This window comes from Nelumbo nucifera, chromosome 2 (genome assembly GCF_055504915.1).
Source record: "Nelumbo nucifera cultivar China Antique chromosome 2, China Antique-T2T, whole genome shotgun sequence".
Classification (NCBI taxonomy): domain Eukaryota; kingdom Viridiplantae; phylum Streptophyta; class Magnoliopsida; order Proteales; family Nelumbonaceae; genus Nelumbo; species Nelumbo nucifera.
Window position 1 is genome coordinate 96221464 of NC_142650.1, and position 16127 is coordinate 96237590.

General features: G+C 37.7%; 1 protein-coding gene across 1 annotated transcript; it reads right to left on the reverse strand.

The window, feature by feature from the left end:
* Nucleotides 1–10297: 10297 nt before the first annotated feature.
* On the reverse strand, nucleotides 10298–12953 carry LOC104589583 (pentatricopeptide repeat-containing protein At1g59720, chloroplastic/mitochondrial-like). Its single transcript, XM_010247943.3, has 2 exons — nucleotides 11554–12953; nucleotides 10298–11458 (listed from the first exon to the last, which is right to left on the reverse strand). Exons 1-2 carry the CDS (start codon nucleotides 12517–12519, stop codon nucleotides 10631–10633), a joined length of 1794 nt encoding a protein of 597 aa, XP_010246245.1. The 5' UTR covers nucleotides 12520–12953; the 3' UTR covers nucleotides 10298–10630.
* Between the last annotated feature and the right edge of the window lie 3174 nt (nucleotides 12954–16127).

Genomic DNA, 16127 nt, shown 5'->3' on the forward strand with positions numbered 1-16127 from the left:
CTTTCCTGTTCTTTCCATTCCTACCCAGTTCGATCTCCACTTCTGGATTTGTTCAGAAAGGTTCTTGTGGATCTGATCAAGAAAGTCATGCTCACCAGCTCTTGTCTCATTCTTGTTGAAGAGTCATCCTGTTAATCCTGATTCACCACACACTGTGTCATCTTCAGTGGAGGAGGGTTTTGGTCTTCTCCTTGGGTGTGAACACCTTCAGTGGGAGTTACTATTACTTCATATCAGGTATATCCCTCTCCTCCCTTTTGGTTTTAGATCTGATCTGATTTTATTTCAAGAATGATCATTGAAAATGCAGTTTTCTAAAATAGGGAATACGATTCCCAGATTGGAGAGAGAGAAATTTTGAAATTTCACCCAACCTTCCTGCAGGATTTGGCCATCCATATGATGGATCTCTCATCCCTTTAGTAGTATCAGAGCCAGGTTCAAGTCTTGAACCGAATTAGATCAGATCTGAAACTGCGCAAATGGGCAGAAGATGTTCTACCCGATTTGCGCGGTTAGCGTTTTTCTGGAATAGGTTCCCAGTTTTTGGGCGAATGATCTGAAAATTAAATATTTATATGTATATTTAGAATTGTTCTTTTTGTGTTTCTTGGATTTTGGATTGTTCATATGGAGGAGATCAAAATCTTTGTGGCGCAAGAAATCTGTGCATCTGCGTTTCTATTCATTCTTGGTATGTAATTAATTTTTTTTATTTTTAAATGGAATGTATATGATATGATTCTACTGTAATATTAATAGAAAAGTTAGGTTTTTCTATTTTGTTTCATTGAAGACAAAGTTGGTTTGCGTGGAGGAGCAGATTTGCGTAGATAAGAAATCTGCGATCTGCGATTTGTAGAATATGAATCTACAAGCTATGACTGACTTTTTCAGGTTTGGATCCACACGAACAGCCCACTGATGTGTTTGTTTGCAAGATGCTATTCGGCTCACATGCTATTTTCAGATCATCTTCTTGAATTGGATCTTGAATTAAACATCAAACCCTAGACCCATTCGAACCAGATTGGACCGAATCTGTGGTTCGATGGGGGCTATTCTTAGCCCTAAAATTTCCTTAATGAGTCGAGGGGTTGATGGTTGATTGCAAGATGCTATTCGGCCCACATCTATAAAACCCAGCTTTGATTTGTTAAAACTGCTTTAGCCCAATTCAGCATAAATGCTATATGGGCCGAACTACTCTTTGCAGTTGAGCCCATATACCTAGATAATATTATGGGCTTTAAATGGGCTGAAAAGGTTTTTTAAATTTTAATTATGGGTTTTACAATTATTTGATTGATTGGATCAATTATGGATTTCATGCATGTGATGTATGTTATGTGATGTGTTGTGTACATGGACCATAAGTGCTTGGCCCATGTTAATTCGATAGTGGCTCTTTCGAACACCATGGATGAATGGACATCATTGCCATGGTGCCCTTAAGATCATTGGATGATATCCCTTTCTCAGTAGGGCCCACTTCAGTTTCTCCCCAAGAGGAACACCCCAGAACCCTATCCGTTTTGGGCCCACTTTGAATCTGACTTTATGAAAGTTAGTGGGAGCCACTTTGGTTTGACCTAAATCAGATATAGGGAGTTATCCTTTTCGTTCCCTCCACTAAATATAAGTGCATGTGATAGAGAATTTCATATGATGAATTCTCTAAAGGCCTTCCATCATTAGTATGAAGGTTGGCTGTATTGGTGGGTGGAGATGCATGGTGTGTCCGGAAGCGCGTCGTTTAACACTCCAGAACACCAGTTTAAACATTTATAATTTTTACCATTTCTCAAACAACTACTAACGCAGTAAAGGGATGAGAACATGTTGTATCCATAGGGAAGCGAGGGAAAAATTATTACAAACCTAAATCCGGGTAAAAAAAATGCAAAGGGAAAATCCAGAATCACAAAACTATCATTAATTAAATTGGAATTAAATATAAGTGGAGTTTGAGCACTACTGAAAACAAAATAAATAATAGAAATAAATAAACAACAGAAATTAAAAAGAAGAAATCAACAATTCGATCAGAGGTAGTATTCTCCGGATCTTGCCGTTGACCCTCAAACTTCTTGAGCTAGGCCAAATTTTAGATCTGCAAAAAATAAATAAAGTACAAATTAAATTTAATAAAAGTAAAATTTACAGGAAGGAAAAATAAACTGGAAATTAAAGAACAGAAAGTACTTCTATAACTGAAGAAAAAAATGGTTGGGATTCAAATCCAGAGGTGGCAGTAGTGGTGTTGGCGAACTGCAAGTAGGAACCCCTCCTCTTGCCTGGGTGTCCTCCTATTCCTCTACCCTTGAACTTCTCAAGATCAACCTTCCTTCTTACCTGGGTGAATTGACTAACCCCTTGTCCAGGGCCCCTAGGGTCCCTTTTATAGAGAAGGGTGGATATAATTGGAATTAGAGAGAAAGATGGGGGTGGCAGATAGGTTTTAGCAAAAATATGGGTGCCCTAGGGTTTAGAATGAAGGTTTAGGATGGTTCTAGGGTGATCCTAAGGCTGAGAAGAAAAGGAGAGAGTGGCCAATATTATGTAGGGCTGAGATTTAATGGCTAAAAGCTAAATGGTGAAGATTAGAAGTTAGGTGGTTCCCTAGGGTTAGAATGGTAAAAAGAGAGTGCCCTTCAATGGATGGTGGAGATTAGAAGGGATGGAAGGTGAGGATTTAGCAGTTAGGGGCGACTAGGGTTTGTTAAGGATGAAAAGAATGAGTTAGAAGGCGCCTTAGGGTTTGCTAAGGTGTGGGGAACATGCTAATACAATAAGAGGGGCGCCAAACTGGGTTTAGTAGCTAGGAGGCGCCCTCCTGCTTTCAGTTTTTCATAAAAACACCCCCTCTCTTAGCAGGACTTCACACCAGCTTCCCAAAATCTGCATTTCAGCCATGATAACTTCTTAGTTTTCCCCAGAATTTGCATAGAAACCCTTAGAGGCAACAACATTGCATTTAACTAGGAAAAGGGCACATCTTGACTATTCTAAGGCCGAAAATACCCCTAAATTGATGCCCTTAAGGCATCAAAATGTAGAGTTATCAATGCACCATAAAATTGGGCTATCCATTTGATAATGCAGTCAGTTGGATTGCTTCATAAGATAACAGGGGCGTCATAGACCGATGTGGGAGGGTCCTATCCAAAAATGGAAGACTCTCTCACGGTACATTGGCGTTCACAAACATGATGGGTGAGCACTAACTAGACAGAAAGGTTTAACCTAAAATGGCTATGAACCTTGTTTGACAGAGGCCAAAGGGAAAGCTCATAAGATGAGTGGATGAGATCCTTCATAAAAGGTGGTGGGGTTTTGCAGTTGAAACAGTTGGCTCTATGCATCTCATGTGGTTTCCCACATTTCTAGAGACACAACTGTCTCCGCTACTAAGGTTTGAGGGAATCTTAAAGATGCCCAAAATGGAAATGGAACATAGATTAAAAGTCATTTCTATGTGATAACATGAATCAATTAGGTTTTGGACTTATAAATCTGCTTTGCCTTTACCAGAAATGGAAAATGGAAACTTCACCAAGTTGTTGGATGATAACAAACTCAAGGGCCCTAATTATGCTGATTGGTTTCGAAACCTTATGTTGGTTCTGACATCCGAGAAATTTGACAAAATTGCTAGGAACCCTACTCCGGATCGTCTGGGTGACAGGGCTTCTGAGGCCTGAAGGAAAGAGTATCAAGAATGGGAAGAGAAAAATTCTCTTTCTCGGTGTTATATTATAGCCTCTTTAAACAATCCGATACACCGACAATTTGATAAGATCGAAGTGTCCAAAGATATATTGGATAGTCCAAAGACTATGTATGAAGAGCAAAATCGTTCTACTCAACAAATGGAAGGGTATCGAAACTCACGAACTTGTGTATCGTGGACGAACTTGTGTATCCACCCTTTGTGGTGGTATAATTCACGAACAAAATTGTTCTCTGTGGTGGTATAACTCAATTGAGCTTTCGAGAGGGTACGACTTGCATAATAGATCACCACAGGACGTTTATCCACCCTTTGTCCCAAAACGGCTCCAATGGTGTTGTCGGAGGCATCACACATGATTTCAAAGGGCAAAGACCAGTCGAGAGGTTGCAGAATTGGAGCCTTGGTCAGTGCCCCTTTCAAGTACTCAAAGGCCTTAAGTCATGTGTCATCAAAGTTGAATGGGACATCTTTTGCTAGAAGGTTGCACAATAGTCTGGAAATTTGGGAGAAATCCTTAATAAATTGTTAGTAGAAGCCGACATGTCCAAGAAAAGAACAGATTTGCTTGATAGAAATGGGAGGTGGAAGTTTAGAGATTATGCCGATTTTTGCTTTATCCACCTCAATACCCCGTTCAGAAACTATGTGGCCTAAAACAATGCCTTCTTTGACCATAAAATGACTCTTCTCCCAACTGAGGACCAAGTTTGTCTCGATACATCGTTGAAGAACTTTTCATAAGTGTTCGAGACATGATTCGAAGGAATCCCTAAAGACCGAGAAATTATCAATAAATATTTCCAGGAAATCACACACCATTTCTGAAAAAATTGTCGTCGTGCACCTTTGAAAGTCCCGCAATGCTCCAGCACCCCACCTTTCACTATTTCGTCCTGCAGAATCAAAGAGAAACAAGAATTAAACTGAGAAAACGGATCAAGTAATAAAACGAAGATAAAATAATAATGAAACAGATCCGGATAAAGCAAATAAAAATTTTTCTCTGTGCTCCCCCGGCAACAATGCCAAAAACTTGGTGTGTCCGGAAGCGTGTCATTAAACACTCCGGAACACCAATTTAAACATTTATAATTTTTTTTCGTTTCTCACAACAACTATAAACGAAGTAAATGGTGAGAACGGGTCGTATCCACAGGGAAGCGAGGGGAAATTTATTACAAACCTTAATCCAGGTAAAAGAATGCAAAAGGAAATTGCAGAATCACAAAACTTTCATTAATTAAATTGGAATTAAATAAAAATGGAATTCGAACACTTCTGAAAATAAAATAAATAACAGCAATAAATAAACAATAGAAATTAAAAAAAGAAGAAATTTGCAATTCGATCAAAGGTAGTTGTCTCCAGCAATAAATAGCATAATAGGTGGCACCCTAGGATTTAGAAGCTTCAAAGGAGAGCCCTAAAATGGATGGTGGAGATTAGGAGTGGATGGTGGAGATTTCACATCTGGGGCGGCTAGGGTTAGCTAAGGAGGAAAAAATTAGGTTAAAAAGGCTCCCTAGGGTTTTCTAAGGAGATGGGAGAATGGTAATACAGTAGGATGGGCGCTAACTGGGTTTAGCAGATAGGAGGTGCCCTCCTATTCTCAGTTCTTTACAAAAACACCCCCTCTCTCAGCTGGACTTTACACCAACTTCCCAAAAACTGCACTTCAGTCATAAAAACTTCCCAGTTTTCTACATAATTTGCACAAAAACCCTCAGAGGTTGCATAATTGATTTTAATTAGGAAAAGAGTACACTTCGGCTATTGTAAGACCGAAAATACCCTTGAATTGATGCCCTTAAAGCATCAAAATTCAAGGTTATCAATACTCTCTTGAAAGTAGCAAACAACATGTAAAGAGAAGGTTGGAACACATTAGAGCCTCTCTTGAAAGTAGAAGCACCCTTTCTGAAAAATAACAACCTTCTTTTTTTTAGCCTTCATGTGAAGGGAAAAACTAGAGACTACAGTCTTTACTCTCTTGCCAATAGGACAAATCAATAAGGTTGAGTCCTTTCCTTTCTTTTGAACAGAGTAAATGAGAAGCTAGAAACGTATCAGCCCTTTCTAGCTTCTATATTTATCTAAACCTATGTCCTAATCATAATAGGACTTTTACTTGGCTCAATAATTGAGACTACACTTTAAATAGTGGTCTATACTTAATTACTTAAAAACTTTTTAGGCCCATTGACATATAACTTGGGCCAATTCTAGTTTACAACATAGGACCATGCTTATTAGTTATAACATCCCTAACCCATTTATCCTTTAAGCCATATGTATTGATATAAAAGTTTCTTAGGCCCATTAGGTAATGGGACCACACTTATAACATTCCTAAGCCCATTTAATTATGGACCCTTTAAGCCATATGTACATGCATAAAAGTTTCTTGGGCCCATTAGGTAAATGGGGCCACACTTAAGTCATATAGGCCAACTTAAAAACAAGTAAAATAATAATAATACAAAAAAAAAAAGAAATGAAAGCCTAGCAATAAATGTGTAGGCCCATTTCTTTTGTAATTTTCGGTCCATTAAAGGGGCTCGCAACATACTTTACCACATTTAAGTCCTAATTAAGCCTAACTTGTAAGAATCTGGTCTAATCAATTAAAAAAATAGCCTAAGCACTTTAACCTCAAGCTATTCTTGAGCTTATAGTGTACAAGGGGGCACTATTAAGTTCTTAATTTTGTTAGACTGGAAGCAAGTTATTAGATTACTCCCAATCACAACTTCAAAAAAAAAAAAAACAAAGAAAACAAGATTTCTTTCCATTAAGTTGAAACAATTTAAGAAAGAGAGGGGCCTACAATCAAGTATAGTGAATAATATGTCCCAAGTTAATTGAACCTTATTTATAATGCAATAAGCATTTAATGGACCTATAGTAGAGCCCATTTAGTGGGATAACACACTCTAAAATGATTATATTTATATTAATTAATAATCTTGTGAGGTATCCCACTTATTTATAAAGGGGATGTTAGTCGACTTATCCTAATAAGAGGGATATTTTCCCTCCTTTAGCCACTTGAAGTAGGGAGACACATATTACCCTAGGGAGAGAGTTATTTTCCCTCCTTTAACCACTTAAAGTGGAGTGACACATGTCACCCTATGAATAGAAGATTCTTTTCCCTCCTTTAGCCACTTTAAGTGAGGTGACACTTGTCACTCTAGGAAAAGAATAATCTTTTCCCTCATTTAGCCACTTTAAGTGAGGTGACACATGTCATCCTAAGAAGGAAGAGCTTTCTTTTCCTTAACCCATTTTAAGTGGGATGCCTGTTAACACACTAACAAGAGAGGGGTGGAAAGATACTTAACCACCTCCCTCCCCTATATAAACCTCTCTCCTACAAGTAGGGGTGGCAACGAGCCGAGCTTTTCACGACCTGCTCGAGCTTAATTCGTGAAAATCTCGGCTCAGCTCGGTTTTAGCCAAGATCGAGCTCGAGCTCGAGCTCGAGCACAATTCAGTGGCTTGATTATTAAACGAGCCGAGCTCGAGCCTACTAGAGCTTGGCTCGTGAGGCTCGCGATATATATATACATATATATATATATATATATATATATATATATATAATTCTTAGTTTTTTAAATATAAAATAAAAAATATATATATTTTTTATTTTTATAAAATATTTTTTTCTAAATAATTTTATAATAAAAATAATTATAAAATATAAAACGAGCTGAGCCTAGCCGACCTCGAGCTTATGAACTTTTGACTCGAGCCGAGCTCGAGTTCAAGGTTCTGGCTCGAACTGAGCTCAAGCTCGAGCCTTATAGAATAGTCTCGAGCCGAGCTCGAGCCTAATACTATTCGGCTCGGCTCGACTCGAATCCACCCATACCTACAAGGAGAGAGGGTTAATACTATTTTGTTAGCTAATGTTATTTTGTTGACAGAATTTCCAGCAACAAAACATAATCAAGTTTAGAAAAAGAAGATTATTGTGGTGTGGGGAAAAAAGAAGAAAAGGATAAAGAGGAAGGTAGGGATTGAAGTGTTCCTCCCCTACCACTTCACTATGATACTCCTACAACTTCCTTTATGAGAACCGTCTTTCCTTCTACTTCTTTCACCTTTATCTCTTTATTATTATTATTATTATTTTTCTCTCATTCTACATCCTTGTCCATGAAAGTTGACTGGTTATGATTTTTCACACCATATTCACCTATAAAATCATTACTTTATATGACAATCATCTATAGCCTTATTCATGAAACTTGGTTGATTATGGTTACTCACACCATGATAATGCACATAACACTATTTAAAGGATGGACATCTACAACCTTATTCATGAAATATGACTACTTATGTCCTTATTTGCTTGTTATGCACAAAAAAAGTTTATTTATTTATATTTACTAGTTTTAAAATAAAGAGGAAATATATACTAGAATTTTCAAAGAAACATTTTATATTAAAATTCTACTTAGTTTAGTCTATTCACTTGTACTTATAAGCCAAAATCAAGAGGTTTTCTCTACCCCTTGTAGAGATATAATTAAAGGGATGTCTACATGATTTCCTAAATGGGACTAACCCAAATATTAAAACACCCAGTTATTAGTTTAATTTGGTGAATTATGTTATGTGAGAAAGTGTACTAAAGATCCTCCACTAAGAGGAAAATATAAGAAAACAAGCATGAGAAGAAAAACAAACATAAGAAAAGTTAGATTAAGAAAACAAACAGTAACACTGAGAACCCAAAAAGAAATTAAGGGGAATAAGACAAACAAACCCTGCAATCCAAAAACAAATAGTAACACTCACCATCGCAATGGGTTTCAACCTTTACACTTCTAGAATAAAGAAAATAATTGTCAACATAAACCCCTATAATTGGAAAACAAAGAGAACCCCCAAGATTAAGGGGAAAAATCCTACCAAATCCCTACAATAAAAAAAAAAAAAAAAACAAATAGTAATACTCTCTACTACAATGGAAATCCACCTTTTCACCGACTGAACCTTCATGAGCACCATCTTTGAAAAAAGCAATTACCTGATGAAGAAGCAATACTCGATGTAGTAACTTGTGACACAGAAGGAAAAGGAAAGATTTTTGCTCTAGAAGACTTCTCCAGACACCCAGAGAGACAACAAAGAAACCTCACCAGAAATGTTCCAAAAAATCCAAGCCTAACTCCCATGATAGACACAAGGGGGAAAAGAAGGGGGAAGAGAATGGGAGGGGCAAAAATGCTCGATATAGCTTTCAAGAAGGTTGGAAGACATTTCCCACATGGGGTGGGCCTGGTAGGGGAGCACATGTGAAATCTAGGATTTCTCTTTCAAGGGTCAAATAAACTTCGCATGCATGAACGTACAGATGCAATGGCAACAGCAACAACTGGTGATGAATACTGAATCTTTCCAAAGATAAGGGGGCAAAATCCGCCAGTGACAAATGGTGAAAAGACCAATGGAAAGATAGGGTTTTAGAGAGAAGGTGAAGCCGGCCAGTGACTTTTTTCCCATATGTACAAAACTATCAATAAACTCCAAAATCCAAAACATTAAAAAACACATCTAAAAATCAATGAACCAAAACACCTAAAAAACATGTCACAGTAGAAACCAATGTACCTTCAACAGGAGGAAAGCACAATGCCCTACCAGTCACCATGCACAAGACCTGGAACGCCACAAAGTAAGAGAACAGGACAAGAAGGAAGAAACAAACGCTTGGGAGCCAAGGAGAGCACAACAAAAGGGGAGAAACAGACACATGAAAGACAAGATAGGGTTTCGAAAAGCACAGAAGAATGTAAGTTAGGGTTTCACCTGAGAAAAAAGAAGCAAGTAGGGTTTAGAGAACTTCAAAAAGAGTAGAGGATAGAGTTCCGAGGACATAGGCAGGAAAAGAACCGAAAGGGTATTTAACACACTCGACAAACATCCCATGTGCAGACATAATAACACTAAGGGGGATAACCTCACATTCACTATATGAATACCATGTCTAGGGATCATAAAGGCTAGGGGGAGCAACCTTCCACGCTCCATACCCTTCCTATGTGCAGATACCATTTGTTGCAAGGAGAGCACGCTGTTGTACACCCATTTTGTTGTTAGTATGTATATTAGATGTTGGAATCTTGTGGCAATGGAAAAACCTGATGGGGTTGTGAATGATCATGGATGCATATATTTACAATGTTTTTTTGAGTTGATATGGAGCAGAAAATACTGAAATGGCAATGTCTAAAGTTTGTTGGTTTGTAGTTTGTACTAAAATGCCAACATCTAAGGTCTGCTGCTTTGGACAAAAGATCTGAATTTTGAAAGCTGCAAAAAACAAAGCCCAAACCAGAAAGGAATCTGTTTTTGCTCACTTGTTCTATTCATGCAGATCATCAACCTACCAACAACATCAATTATTGAATGTGTTTCCATTGTATGCACTGTTAACTGAATTTTGACATCATTCAATCTCCATTGATATATGCTGCACCAACTATACATGCATTTGTGCTTCCCTCTGCATGTGGTACCAACGATAACATTCAGAATTCACTCTTTCTTTCTTCTTGTTCTTTTGCCCATCTAACAATTAAATTGATTGTTCAGCAGCTTGTAACATTACCAATTCTTGCCACAACCTCCTTTCTTCAGTGAAGATATTTCCAAACATACTTCTATTCCATCTACTCAGCACACCTATGGAGGGGTCAACTGATAATGTTTTCGACAAGATTTCACTCATTCTGATGGTTAGAATTTAGTTTGACATGAACACAGTCTGAGGAGATGGCCATGCATATAGGACATTTTATCCATATATGTTGGTATGGGGCTTTACCTTCTGGAGCTTTCCCCACTCTAAGATATTCAGAAGATTCATAGGATAAGTCACCAAAAATCCTTACAAGAGCAGGCTCCATCAATGAATCTGTGAAACCGAACTCGGTCCCTGACAATGATCTCCCGCTCATATATTTTACTGATTAATTTTGTCACCTCATGGCAATCCCCACAGAACCTTAAGTTCTTTACCACTCGAATCACCACAGGAGCCTTTGTCTTTAGTAATCCATAAGCAATAGCCAACCTTTCACTGTGCTCAAAAAGAGCATTTTCTTTCTCTTCATCACTCACATCATGTAGAACATCTGATGTACATGGCTCATGCCCAGCATGACGAATGCGATCAGATATATCCTCCAAAAGTCTAGTTATCTCCTTTGTCTCTGGGTGGGATCCATCAGCCATCACAAACTTATGTATAAAACCATCAATCTCTATTGAACTGCAACCAGGAACCAACTTCAGGCCATTGTCCTTCATCTTCTTCCTCACATATTTCGCTTTCTCCCACTGTGAACTTGATGCATACATATTTGATAAAAGAATGTAATTCTCCCCATTCAAAGGCTCCAGTTCAAGAAGCTGCCCTGCGATAATCTCCCCTTTATCCAAAAGACCACTCTTCCTACATCCTACAAGTAATGTCCTCCAAATTACTGGATTTGGTGATATGGGCATGGCTTCAACAAAAGTGCATGCTTCTTCAACAAGGCCAACGCGACATAGCAGATCAACCATGCAACCATAATGCTCAATTGATGGTTCAATTCCAAGCTTGAGCATGCATGACCAATATCTCCAACCTTCAGCTACCAGCCCACCATGAGCACAAGCAGATAAAACACCAACAAAGGTTGCCTTATTAGGCTTAACCTGTAGGAGTTTTCAAAACGAATTAGTTAACTTGCCAGTATTTGGCATTATGCAATTCTCTTAAGCAATTGAAATAATGAGCACTATCGTATTACCTTCATTTCTACCATCTGAGAAAAGAAATGTAAAGCATCCTCTTTAAGGCCATGAATTGCCAAGCCCATGATCATCGAGCTCCAAGCTTTGGTATCTCTCATAGGCATCCCATCAAATAATTCCCGTGCTTTCTCAATGCACCCACACTTAGTGTACATGTTAAAAAGTGCAGTACCGAGTTCAAGATCGACATTAATCATATGCTTATCAATAAATGCATGGACCCATCTTCCCAAGCCCAATGCCCCAGCAGCAGCACAAGCAGAAAGTACACTGACCATGGTAACCTTATCCGGACTAATCTCTGTCTTTTGCATTTCCCTAAACAAACTCAAAGATTCATTAACCAGCCCAGTTTTAGTATACCCACTAATCATGGTGCTCCAAGCGACTAAATTCCTCTCAGGAATTTCATCAAACGCACATCTAGCAAACCGAATCTCCTCACATTTTGCATAAAAATTGACGAGTGCAGTTTGTATGAACTGACTCGAACCGAGCCCGGATCTCAGAACATGGGAATGGATCTGCAGTCCTTCACTAAAAGCCGAAACTATTGAACACGCCTTGAGGACAAATGCCAGGGTGAAGCTGTTCGGACTAGGGTAACCCCTTTGAATCAACCTTTTGAATAAAAAGAACGGCTCTTTAGATGGGATTTCCAGAAGGGAACAACCCCTGATCAAGCAATTCCAAGAAAATATGCTTGGGTTTCGAATCCGAGAAAACACACTTCGGGCATAATCAATGTCCCCAACAGGCGAGAGGGCACAAAAGCCCACGATCTTGTTCAGAGCGTAAGATAAGGTGGTGGAGGGGAGGCCCTGTACTAGAAAATGGGCGTGGATTTGGTGCACAATACGCATGTTCGAACATTTTTGGATTAAAAAATCAATGTATGCCTCTTGTTCGAGCTCTTCTTCTTGTGGGGTTTTTCTGGTAGAGAGGGGGACGACAAAGCTCATATCTCGTATGTAAAGGTTTCGGACGTCTCCCCTGTTAGAACAGTGACCCGACTAATGTCATGGAATAGGTGGAACAAGTAACCCAAACAAAGAACAGACTGAAAAGAATAAAATCAAATCAAAATAAAAACGAAATGGGTATATATCAGTTTATCCCACTGATGCTATTGACCATGACCATGCCAGCAGGTTGTTCCGAGAAATGAAGGGAGTAGTCCTTCAGGTGAACAGAGCACCAAAATTGCAGTGTGAAAAACCAAACAATGAGCTTTTCTACCACTAAAATTGATGGCAGTTTTATCCAGCATTTATGGAGTGGTGCTCTTTAGATGCAGCAGGAGATCTTCTGGCTCTGTATTCGAACATCCCCTGATCAGCCTTTGCAGTGCTTCTTATGGCCAAGCGACCTTTAATCCGGTGGATCCTATGAATTGTTTTGAGCAGGTTGAATCTTCAATGGCTTTACGTTAACGGATTCAGGAATCTTCTGGCTCATGCTCTTGCAACCTTAAACCGAAGCAATGGATTTGGGTTTATCAGCTTCCGCGGAGTCTAGGGGTGAAAATGGATCGGATAATGATCCGATCCGATCCTATTTTGTCGGGTTTTGGATTGAATCGGATAATTCGATCCGACTGAAAGGAATCCTATCCGATCATATCAAATTCGGATCACCCTTTCAGAGTTGAAAAAAATACTTATATATTTTGTTTTTCTTAATATAAACTGTTATGATTTTTATTATAATAATTTGTTAATCACCATTTATGAGATCTGATTGGATCTTTAGGTTCGAATAAATCTCAGATATGTGTTATCAGATCGAATTCCAATGTACCTTGATTTGAATCCAATCTGATCCATTTGCATCCTTCGTTTCTTTCTTCCATGAACCCAACTAGGAATGGCAATGGGGCAAGGTGAGAACAGGGAGCCACTCCCCATCCCCAATGGGGATCCTCATGGCCTGTGATTTTTTTATATTGTCAATTATTTTGTTTTTTATTTTTTATTTCATTTAAAAAAAATAAAATATTTAACATTTAAAATTTTATTAAAAATATACAAATGTATTAAAACATATTCAACTATATTTTTAAAAATATTAATATACATACATACATGCATGAGTTAATGGAGGGGGAGTAGAGGCAACAATGTCAAAAAGTTTAACGAAAGACAATACTATTAGCATAAAGTAAGGCATTGAATTGCAATTATCAAAAACTATAGGCGAGGTTTAAGCAATTTACTCTAACTTAAACGCCCATCAACTATATAAGGGCTAGTTTCGGGGGGGGGGCATCTTTGTGAAGTAAAAATTAACTTTGAAAGATCAAAACACCATTCCAACAACTATAAAATGACTAATTTTTAAGGGTATTTTGGTCAATTAAATTACTTTTAATTCCTACACCCTTATCCTCTCTTATTTCCATTACTCCAATTTTCACTCTCTCATACTTTCATATACTCTCACATAATCTCTCATAAACTCCTGCTTTCAAATACTCTTACTGGCTTCCTAGTCTCTGATTCTCATCTTTATTTAAGTTTCAATAAGAAGAAGGCTTGTTCAATGTCTCAAATTAGCAATTTGGTAGGTTTTGAAGCTTCATAAATTGAAATCAAGTTGGGATTCCCAAATTAGCAAATCGAGTAAGTGGTAATTAATTTTCATATTTTTAGGGTTTTAACATTTCAAAATTTTAAAGTGGTTGGTTCTTCTCAAAATCTCTTTCCCTACAACTATGAAAAGGTCTTCCATTTTAGGGTAGGCTCTCCCATTAGTCTATAACGCCCCTATCATCAATGAGACAATCTAACTTACTGTCTCAGTGCAACAGATGGCCCAATTTTATGGTGCATCACTACCCACCAATTCAACATGTTTTCATGCCATTGACGAAAGACCTTTAGAGATGTCATTCTATGATAATCTCTATTATTATGCACTTATATTGTTTATGAGGGAATAATAAAAACAGTCTATAGGTTAGTTTAGGTCATACCAAAGTGACTCCCACTAACACACATAAAGTTAGGTTCAAATAGGTCCAGATAGGCTAAGGTTTTCACGGGATTCACCTCTTTGGAGAGGAAACAAGAGAATGGTTCATAATGTTGGAGATCATTCAATGCTCCATGGGACATCATGGCAATAAAGTGCATTGTGCAGGGCGTAGAGAACCACATAAAATCTTAAAATGGGCTAAAAATTTGTGACCCGTGTGCGAATTACATTCACATAACACATATCATCACATGTACTTGATCAAAATCAACTTAAAGCTTATAAAACATAGGCCCATTTAGATTGACACACTATCAGCCGCCCATTATTGGACCCATTTATCAAATAATATATGTGTTGGTATATAAGATCAACTACAAAAGCAATTCAATCCACATAGTAGTCCATTCTAAATGGGTGTATCTTGTTTGAATCTAAACACAATTGGGTTTTACAAGCATGGGACGAACGAGTCCATGTAATGGCCCATCAAACCATTTGATATGGTCTGTAATTGATCACTTAATCAGTGATTTAAAAGGCTATTATCAGTCCCAAAAGAACTCTAAGTTCAGCCCATATAGAGTGGACCAAAAGTAGGTCAAATCAGCTTAGGGTTTGGTGTCCAAACCATGCACCAAATTCAAGTCAATGATCTGAAAGATTTCAATTATGATTCACAATCAAATTATCATATATAATAAGCATTAAGAAACTCAAAAATTAAAGCTAGTAGGGCTGTGAGTGTGATGATCCGAATCTAATCCAAACAAAACTTCAAAAACACATCAGCTTCTCCTATGTACATCAAACTTCTTTCTCTAAAAGCACTACGATCCCTAGTTGTTTCTCCAATGTTAATCACCTGAGAAAATCCTAATTTTTTAATGCTTACATCAAGAAAAATCTAACACATTTTGCCTAAGAAAAATAAAAAAAAATTAATTACAAATTATGAATATATGTCAAAATTGCATGGTGTGCATCAATATTGCACCTAATAAAGAATTTCATCTCCATCACACTCCAACCCATAAATTCAAGATTTCATCATAGAATTATTCCTAGTACCAAAAAATATAAAGATTATAATCACAAGCGCAAAACTGAGAACCAAATTTTCAGTTCACAAGTTAACTAGGTCAAATCGGCTAGACTAGTTTAGGTCGATTTGATCTTTGTTTCAAATCTAATTTAGTTCAGTCGAAGAACTAAACCTAGTTCTATAATACCACTATTGGTTAGTTTTGAAATCATATTTCACATGGCTGAACCAGATCTAGTGACTAGAAAAATTATAAAAAAAAATTCCAACCCAACTTAGGAATTGATTTCTCGGTAATTTGAAATCTAAATTTTTTGGATCGATCACACACTAATTCAGACCAGATTTGAAACCCAAATTAGATGCTGATCATACTTGATATGAAATCAACAAAAGCAGCTCCCCGAGTGGTAGTTAACGCTCAATATCAAACCTAGACCGGCCTCTTGCTAAATATGACGCAATAGTGTGCCTAAAGACGATTCAACAATGAAGTCTCAACAAATCGAACTCCAACCTTAGATTAATGCAACTGTGTGAACCTTGATA

Bases quoted from the DNA above. Each gene is read 5' to 3' on its own strand.
- LOC104589583 (XM_010247943.3), bottom strand. From the start codon at position 12,519: ATGAGCTTTGTCGTCCCCCTCTCTACCAGAAAAACCCCACAAGAAGAA. The intron at 11,459-11,553 runs GTAATACGATAG...AAACTCCTACAG, and splicing joins CTCAGATGGTAGAAATGAAG to GTTAAGCCTAATAAGGCAAC.